Source organism: Drosophila albomicans, chromosome 2L (genome assembly GCF_009650485.2).
Source record: "Drosophila albomicans strain 15112-1751.03 chromosome 2L, ASM965048v2, whole genome shotgun sequence".
NCBI classification, from domain to species: Eukaryota; Metazoa; Arthropoda; class Insecta; order Diptera; family Drosophilidae; genus Drosophila; species Drosophila albomicans.
In genome coordinates, this window is record NC_047628.2 from 28,810,955 (window position 1) to 28,826,942 (window position 15,988).

General features: G+C 33.5%; 2 protein-coding genes across 2 annotated transcripts in view; one reads left to right on the plus strand and one right to left on the minus strand.

Moving 5' to 3' along the window:
* LOC117565521 (limbic system-associated membrane protein) overlaps window positions 1-15,988 on the minus strand; it is a 98,380-nt gene that overhangs the window by 17,538 nt on the left and 64,854 nt on the right. The window lies entirely within an intron of this gene.
* LOC117564376 (sorting nexin-21) overlaps window positions 11,388-15,988 on the plus strand; it is a 78,085-nt gene continuing 73,484 nt past the window's right edge. Inside the window, exon 1 of the mRNA XM_052002672.1 lies at window positions 11,388-11,394. Coding sequence (XP_051858632.1) covers window position 11,394 — 1 coding nt within the window. The 5' untranslated portion in view covers window positions 11,388-11,393. The remainder of the gene's footprint in view (window positions 11,395-15,988) is intronic.

The window sequence follows — 15,988 nt, forward strand, 5'->3', positions numbered from 1 at the left end:
ACGCCTCAGAATGCATTTTACCTGCTTAAATAGTTTTCGTTCAAGTTGCAACTTTGGGAGCTAAGCTGCCACTTCGAGTGCTTTTTAGTTTAATGAAATTGCAGCTTAAGCCGTTGCAGCTTCTAGATTAATTTATGCCGCAAGCTCTTAGACAACTCGAAGCTTTTAACCGTATTCTCTCTCTCGCTTCCCCTTTCATTATGAATGGCCAGAGCTAAAGCCAAACATAAAGTGTGTAACAAATTGAATTTTTCACACACACACACCTCGCTTAACCACACTCACTTAACAAGTTTTTGTGCGCTCTCTCTCTCTCTCTCTGTCTTCCTCTCTCGTTGTTATATTGAAAAATGCGACAATATTTTGTACTGCTAAAATCGTTAGCCATGTTGCCACATGCTGTTGCATGCACCTGCAAAGCGAGCCAGCTTGACATGTTAAGCTGCCACCTGCCTCCCTGCCTCCCGCCTACCTAAAGCTCTGCGCTTGCTGCGAAATATTGTGGCGAATTTTATGCCACCAACCAAAAATCATCTGCAATACATTTGCCGAAAAGTGCACTTAAATAACTGATTAATCTGCCCCGCTCCAACAAAAGTCTGCCAAAACATTCTTGTGGCTGCGAACGCCACATAAAAAACTTTGAGTTGACTTAACTTTTTAAGCTGCCAAATTAAATGTAAATATTATTTTCACTCAAAGCAAGCGGCACGTAGAAAGGTGTTGAGTTCTCTTTTTGAAATATAAACAGCTTAAAAATCGTATAGAAGCTTTAGTTATGAAACGTCTGCTGAAAACTTAAGTAAGTGTGCAATATTTTCTAGAGTAAGTGAAGAGATAATTTATAATAAGAGAGTGAACAAAAATGCATCAGTTTAAACACTAAATTATGAATGCATTTTAAATTCAGATTCTTTTGACAAAATAATTCATGTTTTTTGGGACTCTTGTTATCAGAAAAACGAGTCAGAAAGTTACATAGATACCCATTACCCATTTATAATAAAACTACATTTTACAAATATATTAAAAATACTAAAGTATACCGAGAGATATATTTCGTATATCAATATTCTACCACATTCAACATAGAGTACGCAACATCCCATAGAGTGTAAAATATACCCAGAGTATAAGTTGCTTGAAGAAAATGTTTGAAACAACAACTTATATTATATTTTTATAATATTTTGAATATTCTAATTGAAGTATTATTAAATAACCAAGGTTTTTCCATATTAACTTTTTTTCAATAATCATTAAAATAAAAAATATTAAACAAATTTGTGTGGAAAACTGAGTGCGTCTAACCCAAGACCAGCAGTCTATTATAAGCCAGAGAGTATAAATTATACCGGAGAGTACGAAATATATCATAGAGTAGAAACTATATCAAAGAGTACATGAATACTAGAGATATCAAAATTTAACAAATTGTGCAGACGTTGTGCACTTATTTTATTTACTTTAAATGCAATTTTAGTAGACTCTCATGACATTGTGGTTTTGGTACTTTTATTGTCAGAAAAAAACTATACAAAATATGAATATTATGAATATCAAAATTAGCATAACAAATGTGACCATATTTAGTTTTAAATATGCTTCTCTTTATCTGTACATTCTGTGTGGTTTATTTTTATATTTTCATTTTAGCTTTCGTCATTTTATATATTTCAAACGAAAACGATGTTGTGTATTTTATTTGGAAACGGATATTGACAATCAAGTGATTTGAATACGATATTTCGTTTTAATCCTTGCAGTTTTGTTGGCGAAAAAAGATCATTGAAAATAATAATTGCAACTCTTGCATTATTTATGTTAATTCACAAAGTTGGAGAGCGTTTACATTGTGAACTTGGCTCATTTGCTGGCAGCTAATGTCATTACGTTATGTTGTGAATTAGCTTGCCACTCGTGTACCGTTTTTCTCATGTGGTTCATTAGAGCAGGCAGCTGAATTGTGGCAACAACAACAATAATAGTAAAACAACAATAACAACAAAAAAAAAAAGAGAGAGAGCTGTATCCTTTGACGGCTTTGGGTTCATTTGCGTGCTTGCAGCCAAAGTGCTTTAGCAGATTTGCGTTATAAACCAGGCCACGTTGGGACTCTGCATAGGTGAAGCTGACAGCAGACAGAAGAGAGAGCGGGAGAAAGGCGGAAAAAGGCGTTAGAGGATATTCGCTTAAGCTGCAGCTAATTACCGCCAGCTCAGCGAAAGATCCGCCATAATGAGTGCGACTATTAGCCGTTGAGTTGAGTGCGCTTTTCTCCACCTCAAAAACTGAATATAGAAAAGAATCATAAAAATAATTTAATTGCCGCACGCTCACAAACTGCATATGTGTCAAGTCTTTGAGTGATGATGAGCTGATGAGATTGTCGACAAAAAAAAGTAGTAAAAATAAAAATAAAATGATATGAAATTGCACATTGCCTTTGAGCCATGAGCAAAGCGATGAGTAAATAATTAATTAATTTAATTGAAATAAATAGTTGACTACTGGGCAAATATTTGTGTTGCGTTTTTCAATTAATTCCATACATTTATGAACTTTTTTAAAACATATTAATAACACGCAGCAAACACACACACATCATATTGACTTTGTTTGTCTTTATCGAAATGCGTAATTATTAAAGCCGATTTTAATTGCAACTTCAATTCGATAAAAATGCAAATTTCCGATTCGCATTTAAGCTCTAGCGATTTTCATGTTAATATGTGAATAATCCAAGAAATTACAGCATTTCTTGCGATTAACAATATTAATTTCAGCATCACTTTTTATAGTCATTAAACTATTCACATTATCGTTAACCAAAATTGGCTATAGAAATTAAGTGCGGTTAATAAACGTTTAATGACACAAAAATGTAATTTTCAATTTGCAATTAAAGTCTAAAAATTTCGACATTTGAAATGTTGTTGCTCCAATAAATTTAATTGGTTTCGGGGATTAAATTCGGTATAAATATTTACTCAAAAAGTATCGCTTAAACTATGGCAATTGTCGCTATTTAATTATAGCGATTGAATTAAAATACTATTAACAAATTGTTGCTAATATAAATTGTGATTTCCATTATCCGATTAACCTCTAATATTTGCAACAATTTATGAATAAATACTTAGAGCAAATACTATCGTTAATACTACCTAAATCAGCGCTATCGAATTTTGGCAGTAGAATTTAAATATTATGATTAGTTAATAGCTGTTATTAAACGTAATTTAGAACTGGCAATTTCGCTGTAAAATTTATTAACATATAACAAATTTGTAAACATTTAAACTTAGTTCAATTGTCGCTATCTAATGCTAGCTTTAGAACTTAAATACTTTGTTAATGGTATATAAATTCTGATATCAAAGTTAGATAGCGCTGATTTAGATAGTTTTAATGGTTGTATTTGCAGTAACTATTTTGTAAGCTTTTGCTTTTTGGAATATTCTGAGCTTCAACACAAATACTTAAAGCAAATACTATCAATAAATCTAATCACATTAAAGCTATCTAACATAAGCCTTTAAGTGCAAATAATTGCTGCTATAAAATTAAACATTCTGTCGTGTTTTTAACAACTTCTTTTTCATCTGAACTTTTCCTATGCAACTTCTGCATTTTAGAACTGTCACCAACGCGATTAGAAAGCACTTGTTCAACTCGTTTCTATGCAGTTAGAAGGCGAGTTTTATTCAGCTCTTTAGAGTGCATCAAAAATGCACAATTCCCATAGAACATTATGAGTTGTTGAATGGAATATGCAAATGCTTATGTGCTGTTGAATTAAATGCAATTCGCTTGTCACTCATTTAAATTGAGGAAAACAAATTGTACATACAAATTCAGATCTCATCAAGCTGGCGGCACGACCTTTTTCGTGTTCCTTTCTGGTTTTTTTTTTCTGTGTGTGTTCTCTTCTCTGGAATGGGAATGAGGATGAAGTCAACGCCATATGTCTTGCTGCTGTTGCTGTTGGTGGCAACAGGAGGGCAGTGGGACTTAAGTAATTCATTACTTTAGTCATGCATTGTCATGGATGTTGGCCACGCTTTTTCACGATACTCATGTCTCGACTCGACTCGTATTTGCTTTGCTGCCTGGCGTTGAATTTTTATGGTTGCATGCCACCAACGACAACGACGAGTCATGTATGCAGTAACATCGTCTATGACTGCATGTCAAGCTCAACGGCGAAGCTGTTGCAATTTGTATGCAAAATTGTTTTACAAATTGAGCAAGAAAGATGGCGTAAGCAGAAAGCACATACACACACACTTACACACACTCGCACTCAGACAAACACAACACTCGAGCAACTCTGGCTGAAGTGAGGCAAACAAGCGGCACGTCGCTTGGCTCCATCCTCAGCTCCTGCTGATTCTTCTTCTTCTTCTTCTACTCCTGCTTCCACAGTCACGTTGACTATCAAGAATTCTCATAGACACACATGCACTACTTTTTGTATAAATACCCTGGAGTAAGGTGTGCAGAACAGTGTGTAGTTCTAACCTGGTTAACAGCAAAACAACATCTATATTTTCATTAGATAAGAAAAGCTGTCGATGATTAAACAAACATCAATGAAGGAGGAACTTCACAGGAGCGGAATGGTGTTGATAATCTTTTTAAATAAAATAGAAACTACATCAATATTACCATTGATACTAAAAAAAGAATAAACCAAGAATTGAAACTCTTAAGAGTAGTGAGCTAGATAAAACAGATTCAACATCAATTCAAACTCTAAATTTTATATGTGATTATAAAAAGTTTGATGTTAAAAAGGCAATTGAAAAGTAAGCAAAAGATTAACTTTAAAGCAAGAGTTTTAATGATTAATAAATAAGTGAATGTACATATTATAAAAATATCAATTACAACTCCTTTTATTATAGGTCATTATAGAAAATGTTGCAATAAGAATTTAAACTCTTAAAGTAACATAGTTAGCTAACAGATTTAACATCAATTCTAACTCTAAATTTGATATGTTGTTATACAAAGTTTGATATTAAAAAGACTATTGAAAAGCGAGCAAAAGATTCACTTTAAGCCAACAGTTTTAATATTTGATAAATAAGTGTATATTAAAAATGTTATAAGAATATGAAATCCATCTCTTTTTATTGTTGGTTATTATAGAAAATGTTGTACTCAATAAGTGTTGGTAATAGTTAAGTAAAAATTCACTTTAAAGCTTTAATGATTGATAAATAAGTGAATATTAAAAATTTTATATGAAGATCAATTCCAACTCTTTTTTTATTGGTTATTATACAAAATGTTGTACTCAAAAAGTGTTGTCTATAGTTAAGTAAACACATACTTTAAAGCAACAACAATTCTAATAAAAAATCTTTACGACAATCTCAAGAAACTCTTGAACTCTTAAAGTAAAAAGTTAAAAAATAGATTTGCATTTCAGGCAAGTTCAACCCTTTAAATGAAGTTTGCAACAAGTAACTGCTAGTCCATCAGTGTTGACTTGACACATTCCAACTTGTTTTCTTTTGCTTTTCTATAAATTTTTGAATTTTCAGCATTTTCCTCACACACACTCAGGCACACACATGACATACTTGTGCACAGACGTGTGTGCTTAAATGCTGTCATTGTCTGACATTCAGCCCAGAGAAAGAAACACTATGAGCGAGTATCTGTTTTTTATTTAATTTCTGTTGTTGTTGTTGTTGTTTGTGTTTTCCATGGCAGACTTTCACTTTGAATAAACAAATTTGAATGCATTTTGCAGCGAGCGAACAAAGTGTAATTTCAATATTTACATGATTTATTGAGTTTATTTTTAATTTGTTGCAAACAAAAGGAAAACTGATTACGCCTCCTCCTTTCCATTATTTTTGTATTCAGCATTCATAATGAGCAAGTTTTTTGAATAAAAGAAGATTAATTGTGATTTAACCTCAGCCCCTAGAGGGGAGAGAAGAGATGGCAGATAAAACCGTGAGGCTTGCTTCTATTGTTTACTTCACTTCAATAGAGAGTATTTACTATGAGTTTTATTATAATTCACATTACAGCATCATTAAGCCCCTCGAGTGGATCAAGTTGCAAAGTTTTTCTTCTCGAAAAGGGGAAGAGAAAACTTTCTAAGCCGATGCACTGATCCACTTTTAAATGGTAACAGGTGTTGGCATCTCATAAAGTTTTGCCAAACTTTGACGAAGGTAAAAGCGAACGTAAATTTCAGCTTCGAGCTTAAAGCATGTGTGCGATAAATACGAGTAAATAAATAAATTTTAATTAAATGCCTAAACTAACTACAACATATATATTTATTGCTGGCGATTTAAGTTTACACTTTACACAAGTTTTGAACATTTTATCAGCTGCAATTTGTGACGACTGAATTTGAATTTGAATTCGAATTTGTTCGCTCAAGTTTTGCAGGCTGAAGTCGCATGTGCTTCATTTGTTTGTTGGTCAGAGAGAGAGAGAGAGAGTGAGAGAGAGCGTCGACACTCGACGACAACTGTGCTGACTGCCGAAGGAGGAGGACTGAAGGATGCTCTATTGAGCGAACTTTTCGAAAAGTGGAATTGCATTTGCTCTGCTTGAAAAACTATTATAACTTTGGCCGAACGCTACGCAACGCAACGCAACGCAAGAGTTTCAGTTCATCCAACTATGAAAGTACTTTATGTGCGCTAACAAAAATATTTCTTTTATTGAGTTTTGCCGCTGCTTCACTCGATTTTAGGCCCCCTTCCATTCTCTTGAATGGAGCACAAAAGTTTTTTGGCCACTTGAGTGGCTGCCACAATTGATACGATGATACGCCAGGCATTGTTAACAGTTAGGCACAAAAGACAGAGAGACTAAAACTGAGACTCAAACTGAAATTGACACTGTGCAGCTTACAGATAAATGCTTTTATTTATTTTCGAATTATTTTCAAATTTAAATTGCATTTCCTCGATTTTATTGTTGTTGTTGTTTTGCAACCACAAATCTGCACTCTAATATTTATGCTTTGCAATTTGCATTTATGCATTTATAAATACATTTTTTTCGCTGGCATTTGCAAATGCAATTATGTCAATTACTTAGTTTATGACACAATACAAAACAATAAAATCTGATTTATTAACTACACAAATTAACGTAGCAAGCGGCAATATTTTAATGGCGACACTGTCAAATGATGTGGCATAAATACGCGTCATAACACACACGCTGCTTTTTATGCAACGTTCCCTCAATTATTACTTTCAAATTTATGACCAAGCGAAACGGCACAAAAAACTGCTTCGACATAGTTTTTAAAACTCACAAAACAAAACCACAAAATGCGGCATATGCCAGCTGCACATTACTGTTGCTTTTTGTAGCCACGCACAGACACACACACAGACACACACGCAGTCACACACATTTTCCGTTGAGAAAATCGGGGTGTTCTAGAATTTTATTGAGGTATGTAACAGCTGACATTAATTATAGTTTAACTTGCTCGGTTTATTATCAAAGTTAACTCTCTTTATAAAATTACAAATAATTGAAATATAATTATTATTTATTGCTAACTTTCTAATCAAAACATATACCAAAATCGACTTCATTATTACTCATTTCATTGCCAACTTTACGTATACTTAATTTTTTGTATGTGTTTTATTTAAAAGTGAAACTTTTGTTTAATGTTATAAACTAACTAAAACTTTAATTGAACAATACTAATATTCTGATTGAGACAAACATTAATTTCATGTAGTTAATCATTTTTTGACAAATTGCACAAGTTTTTGCGTATACGTTATATTTTCAAAGAATTCTTTAAAAAAATGAAAATTTTATATAGCAAACATATGATTTTATATTTAAGTGACAAAGTTTTAATATTCAGTACGCTATAAATAACTATTCCACGCAATAACTAATATTCTTCCCATCTCAAGTGCTTACGTATACGTAATATGTACACATTATATTTTTAACATAAACTTTTCTTATAGAACGTAAACACATTGAAATTTTAAAGGTTAACTATTAATAAGACAATTAAAATCATTTAATAATTTCATGAAGTTATTCTTGGCAAATCCCGCAAGTGCTTACGTATACGTAATTTTTTCAAATTAAAAAAAGAATATAAATAAATTTAAATTTACATGTGTAATTGATAGTAAGGTAACCAAAATGAATAACAATTTCAATACTAATACATTTTTTGACCAACTACACACTAGTACGTATACGTAATTTTTTTTAAATATTCTAAAAAGTACAAAAATGTAAAATACAAAAAATTTATTTAAATTTACATGTGTAAATGTTAGTAAGCTAACCAAAATGAATAACAATTTCAATACTAATTAATAATTTTTTTGACCAACTTCACAAGTGTTTACGTATACGTAATTTTTGTAAGCAAACTCATGTCTAGCACATTTGAAATTCGGCTTGCTTGCTGCATGTTATTTGCTATTGTTGTCGTTTCATTTACGTTGTTATTGTTGCTGCTGTTGTTGTTGTTGCTTTGGCTGTTGCTGTAGTTGTTTGTTGTGCTAGTTTTGCGGTCTCGTTTTGTTATAAAACGCAGACAACAATCTATGCAAAAAAAGGAGTTTTTTTGTGGGTGGAGAGAGAGAGAGAAAAAAGTGCATTACTATGCAATGGCAGCAACTGCAAAAGCAACAGCAATAACAGCAACAGCGAAGCAGCAGCGACAGCGGCAAAGGCAGCCAAGTTTTAATTACGTAAAATATTTTTGCGTGCACGCGCGCTCTAATCAACTTAAAAGCCAGGGCCAAAACTGCAATTCGGCAACATGGCCAGAAGATTTTGCTACAGCGACTGGGCGACTCTTAAAAACGTGGCAGACAAGTGCTGCCTAATAATTGCCGCATTCGCTCTCAGCAGCAGTAACAGCAGCAAGAATAGAAGCAACAACAGCAACAACAGAAGCTGTGTCAGTTAGTCAACATGTCAGTTCGTCAGTCATTGCTGTTGCTGTTGCTGTTCTTGTGTAATTACTTGGTGAGCGGCATACGCAAAATGGTTGAGCTGCTGACAGTTGCCAAAGCGACAAAAGTAGCAACAGCAACACTAACAACAACAGCAACAACAATTACAGTGCTGCAGGCAGCGCTCTCTAAGTGCTTTCTGACATGCCAGACTATGTAGCCTTCAACTGTAGTGTATCTTCTGTGTGTGTGTGTGTGCGTGTGTGTGTAGGTGTGAACAACATTTATTAACATGTCGGTGCGCGTGTGTTTGTGGCCCTAGAAACAGTAAAAGCAATTTAGTTTACTGCTGCAGCAACCTAACGTAAACGTAAACGTTGCCCGCCGGCTTTTAGCTGAATCATGGCTAAACTTCGACTACGTGTGTGTGTGTGTGTGTATTCATGTGTATGTGTGTGACTGCGTGTGTGTGCGTGGGAGGCAAACAGTGCGTATGATTGATATCAGTCCAACTAAGTGCTAATAGCCCAATGACACTAGCTGCCGCTTAAAACAGAGCTTAATGGTTGTGAAGCAATTTTGTGCTACAGACTTTGGCAAAGCATTTGCGATGCAAAAAGAAGTTTTCCGGGCTTAAGAATAAATTGACTTTCACAAATGGCAGCTGAAGCTTAAAACGCATTTCATCTTCGATTTTCAATACTCTTTTATGTTATTCATAGAAATGTGCTATGCAAACCAGCTAACACTACTTAAAGATTAAAAATGCATTCCATTTTAAAGCAAATAAAACTAAAGTATATAGTTTAAACTCCTTCAACTTCACGCTATTTCGATTTCCTTTAGATTTTAATAGTTTAAATGTAAGGTAAATAAGCATTATTATTTTTTTTTTTCTTCTAGCTAATAATGTAATATCCTCAATATTTTCATGTTTAAACTTTTGGAAAGGAGTGACAATTGCAGTTCCTAGGAATCATTTGATTTTTACAGCTTGCAGCTTAAGCTTCAATCCATTAAATTTTCAATAAAAATTTCTGTTATGTTTATTAAAATCTGATGATAAAACTCTTATTAAAATTACTTAAAGATTAAAAAAGTATTCATTTCAAAACACACAAAATTAAAGTCGCAAATTCAAAATGCTTTAACTTTCACGTATTTTCGATTGTCTTTGATATTCGTTTCATTCATTTTATCCTACAATATTTTGTTTTGTTAAAGAACTCTACTATTCATTAAAATGTGCTGTTAAGACTCTTGTTAAAACTACTCAGAGATTAAACGATTATTTAAATTAAAGCAAATAAATTTGAAGTCATATTTCTTACAGTCAAATTTCTTACGCTACTTATCGTTAGATTTAAAAAGTTTTAACGTAAGGTTAACAAACTTTACTGTTTTCCTCTTCTAGCAATTAAAGCAAATATCAAGCTAGAAAACTCCTTATGTTTATAGTCATCTAAAAGAATGATGATTGTTGCTAAGACGACATTTTAAACTTATACTTATTTTATTCTCGATATTCAATATTCTGTAATCTGCTCTTAAATGTCAGTTAAAACTACTCAAAGCTTAAGCACATAAAATTAAAGTCCATAACTTAAGCTGCTTAAACTTTTTAGTAGCTTCGATTACTATTCGATTTTAATAGTTTAAACTTCAACAAGTAGAGCTTAGCTAAATAATCTTCTTACTTTAACAGCAGTTTACTGTTTTCTTCTTCTAGCAATTAAATCTCTATCAAGCAGGAATACTTGATGTTTATAGTGTTGTAAAAGCATGATTGCTCAATAAGACGCCAGCTAACTCAGTTCATGCAAATAAACTGACTTCGCAGTGCTGAAAACCCTAGAATAAAGACAGTTTTCTTGGTCAGTTTGAATTGTTTAAGACATTAAATCGAGCTGTACAAGTTTTTGAGTGCCAACAATTAAAGTGTTTTCGTGTTGTTTCGCGGTATTTACTGCAGTTTGTTAAGTGTTTGGATTAATCGGCAGCTCGTGTGATTGCAGCATAAATATTCAAGGCAGTAAAATTAAATTTGAAATATACAAGACAAGTGAAGTGAAGTCGAGTCAAGACTGAGGTACAACGCAAACTGGCCATTAACGATGAATGTGTGTGAGTGTGTGTAAGACTGTAGATACAAGCAATAGATAAGCACACACGTCTACATAAATCACAAGGCAACCTGAGTGGAGGAAACAACGATCACGTTGCGTTGTCTTTGTGCTGCAAATTTTGGGTGGCCCAAACAATTGTTAATCAACTGCAAACATGACAGGCTGAAATTATGCAAGCGCACAACAACCAAACATTGGCTAAAAGGCTCTGCACATATATGAGAATTGTATTAAATATTTGCGAAACAAGCAGTTAATGAAAATGGCTGGCCAATAGCTTTGTGGCTGCCACAAACACATTTCATCGACCAGATGAGCAGCCAGAGTCAGAGCCAGCTGACCGACCAACTGACCAGGTCAAAGCAGTCCAATCAATTGACCTTTTTGCTGTTGCTCTGTTCTGTTCTGGCTGCTGCTGTGGCTGATGCGATTTCAATCAAAATCAATTGCCATAAATTGTGACACACATAAAACTGAATGCAATTATGTGCAAATTGCATTTTATTTGATTTTCCATTTCGTTTACTCTATTGCAGTTGCCAATGCAGATTGCGCTCTATGCAAATGACATCAACGCAACTAATTGAAATCAAAGATTCAATGTTCTATTTTTTCATTTTTTTTTTTTTTTTTTGCTTTGCCAAGTTCAAGCAGAAAAAAAAATAGAAGGAAATCTCTCTCGCACAATTGGAAAAGCGTTGCAAAAACTTTGCCCAGCAATTTGAGTGTTTTAATCAATATGAAATTTGTAAAACAAACCCAAAGGATTTTGTTTAACAAAAGCCTTGTTCTCGGCTCCCTCCTCTTCCTCCTTCCCCTCTTACTCACTCTCTCTCTCTCTTTCTCTCCCTTTGTGTGAGTGCTTCTGGAATTTTCAAATTGAATTCTTGCACACTTGGGAAAACCAGACAGCAAATACTTCAAAGCAACAACATATATGATTGCCAAACAAAAAAATCGAATAGGAAAAAAACCTACATTTAATATATTTGAATATCCTGTATTAAGCAGGCAAAGGGTATTTTTTAATTAAGAAAATTTGGCATAAATGGTGAAAAGCTAAGCAACGCAAAAACCAAGTAAGAAAGGTACAGTCGAGTGTAAATCAATATACCACAAAAATACTACAAATATACAAAACTGTATTTTAAGCATATTGAAAATATACCTAAGTAATATACCGCGAAAATACTGAAAATATAACAAACTTTATTTTAGGTATATTGATATAGTACTTCATTGAAAATATACCGCAAAAATACTGTGAATATACTAAATGCTATTTCAGGTATATTGATACAGTACAATCAAAATATACTATTTTAAAATATACCAAATCAATATATCACAAAAATACTACGAATATACCAAACTGTATTTTTAGGTGTATTGAAAATATACCGAAGTAATATACCACAAAAATACTGAAAATATACCGAATGCTATTTTAGGTAATTGATGCATTACTACATTCAAAATATACCATTTTAAAATATACCAATTTGATATACCACAAAAATACTTAAAATACTAAACTAAAAAAGAAGAAGCTAATGATTAGTAGCTCGAAATTCATAAAAATCGTTGAACAACTTGGTAAAGTATTTAATAAAAAGCAAGGTAATTGTCTATATAGTCAAAAAAAACTAATTGCTAGAAAAGAAAATGTATTAATATTAACCTACTAAATTCATAAGCATTAGTGAACAACTTGTTAATATTTACTAACAGAACTAAGAAACAAAATATAATATAAGATACACGTATAAATATTTGCCTATTAAATTAACTAGACGACAGATCTAAATTCTAATTCTTAGCAACTCTTTTGATATCATCCATTAAAAAAACGAAAGAAAATGTTGATTAATTACACAAGTTCAACTCTACTTTTCATAAATAAAAGATGGAATAAATAAGTTGTCTATTTAGTTGTGAAAATATCTTTCTCTCACATTCACTTTTTTAAATGTTATTTTACCAACTAAAGCTCTCCACCAAAAAACTCTCCCTTGCCTGTTTGCTTTCAATAGTTTTAATTGAAAACTAGCAACGCTTTTGTGCTCTGTGTGCATTAACAAGCAGCTCGAATTTTGAACATCTAAGCCGCAAATCGACCAAATACATAAATTTCTTCAAACTGATATCCATGTCCATTTGCAATTTGCAATTATCTGTGAGCCAACTAACTGACGAGTAAATACATTTTATCCGCCAGGCAGGCAGATAGAAAGGCAGGCATTATAATTTCGTTTTCAATTACCCAACAAAATAGGTTGAAAGAGTCGCGTGATGGGCATAATTATGCATTCGATGCGAATGTGAAATTTTCAATTGCGCTCAATTCACAATTAATATTTGCATACAACTCGACACGAGGTCCAATGCCATTTACTGCGTCCAATGCGGCACCTAATTGCCAAATATTTGTCTGTTTTGTGAAATAATCAACGCGCAGGGCAAACGCGCATTTTAAATACACTCGACTCCATATTATATCGAGCAGGGAAGCGAAAGAGATAGAGGTCGAAAGGGAAGAGGGAAGGGGGAGAGTGGAGGGCACTTTTGGGGCACCAACTGTGGCAACAACAAATGCATTTTATTATTGTAAATACTCGAATGCGGTGCGCCGCATTTGCTAATTGAAGTGTCTGGCTGTCGAACGTTGCGTATACGCAATGTTTACAGCAGAGGGAAGTTTGATTTATTCCCCTTCAACAACATTCACATAAAGTGAAAACCATTTACAGCGTATTGTAAAGTCGAGGCAATGCAGTTTTTATTGAACCCCTGCATATGTATTGCATTTTAAATATTAATGTTGCAGCATTGCATTTGCATTGTTGTCTGCTCTTCTGTTCGTCTATCGCAATTGCAATTGTGTGATATTACGCATACGCCCGGTTGCGCATGGCTTTTGTCATTCAATGACAGATTGTTTTGGCCAATTTGTAGCCGAAAAGGATTACCACCTTGCTGCTGATTTGCATGCACATTTGTTATGCTTCGCTTCCCAACACAAAAGGCCACAAACTCTGACAACAAACTCCGAGTTGCGAGCTCCGAACTTAAGGCTTCAATAGTCGCCAGCCCATCATGATGCATCAGCTTCATCATCCATCTAGTCCAATTGAGTCAAGCCTAATTGGCATGCTCTGACTGCCATTCTAACCGTTGCTGACAGCTCTTCTTCTGTTGCATAAATATGACTTTTAATGCCAGCTGCCTGCACATCGTTCTTCCATCTTGACTTTTGATTTTCTATTTCAATGCAACATTTTGTGTGTTTGTCATTGGGAGAAATGCGCAAACGCTTTAATTGCAAATTTTACAGATATATGCACACAGTTTAACAAGTGCAAATGTGAGGCATTAAACACCTTTAGATTGCTAAAACTTTAAATGGGAAATGCAGCAATTATTGATAACAATCCGGAGCTGTTTATATCACTTTAATTCTTTGTATTTTCGAAAGATTTATGTGTGTTTGAGATAAAACTTTTCTTGAAAATTAATTTGTAGCTTGTGCTATTAATTTGTATTGCATTCATCAAGACATATAATAAGCAGAATATGATGTTTTATCTCTAAAATGCGTATCATATTTTGCCATTTGCCACATTCAATAAAATAATATTTCAAAAATAAAACTAGCAATTGATTCATACAAGATTTAGGAGGCATTTTATATTGAGAAATATAAGAAGGGAAAATGAGGCGTCTCAACATTTTCATTACACTTATCTAAAACGATTGTCTGAATTTACTTGAATATTCCAAAGACTAATTAAAGATATATTTAGCGATAAGTAATTGATGTTATCTACATAAAATGCATACCATATTTTAAGCTTTCCATTTGAGCTATTCCAATCAAAGCTTATTTGAAGACCTAGTATTTGATTCGAGAAAGATTTTGTGTGAAATGAGAATAAGAAAGTATCTATACATTGTTAATCGACTCACCAAGAATAAATAACTTTCTGATATTCTCCCAAACACTTGAAAAACAAATATTATAATCCAAACTAATTGCTGCCATCCCTATAAACTGTGGCAGTTTATACATCATATTTGCTCGATTTTCTCCCACATAAATCTAGCCTAATAAAAAGTATTATTAAAACAAAAAAATGGTTGTTGATTTATGCAAGAGTTTATGTGTGTCATTTGATATTGAGAGACTTTGAAAGCCAAAGCTAATAATTGAGTTGCCCACACTTTATCCAACTCTCTTTTTTCACCATTTGTTGTTGATTCTCTATGATTATTTATGGTTGTCTTTTTTTTCTGTGTTGTGAGCAGCCTTAGCTTGAAAATAAGTACATTTATCATTTATCGATTTCTCTCTTTTCGTTTCGATTCGTTTCGTTTATTGCTTTGTATATTTTGTATGTGTTTTTTTTTCTCTCTGCTTTGGGTAATTGCTCAGTTGCTTTTGCTTTGATTTATCATTATTTGCAAGTGCTTGCAATTGCCTTGGCTTGGCTAACCAATTTGTCTCGTTTATTTGATGCATGTCGCATTGGGTTTCCTCGTATTTCTGGCATTAAATTTCGTTTGCTTCGTGCACGAAATAATACATTTTTCCCAAAGATTCTTCCTGTGTGTAGTACATGTGGCAAGTGGCAACTGGTTACTGCCTGAGTGGCAAGTGGCAAGTGGCAAGCAGAGTCGAGTGTCGTTGCTGCCAAAGACAGCATCGCCACTTGGACCAAACAAACTTGTTTACACATTTTTGGTTGCTCAATTTCTAATGTCAACAGGCAAGCCAACAACATGACCACACACACACACACACAGACAGCTTGTCCTTGTTGTCCTTCTCGGTCGCCTGCTGACATCGCTTGCCTGCATTCATGGCCACTCACAAGTCGCACAAGCCAAGAACATTCCTTCTTTTTAGTAATTTTATTTTATATT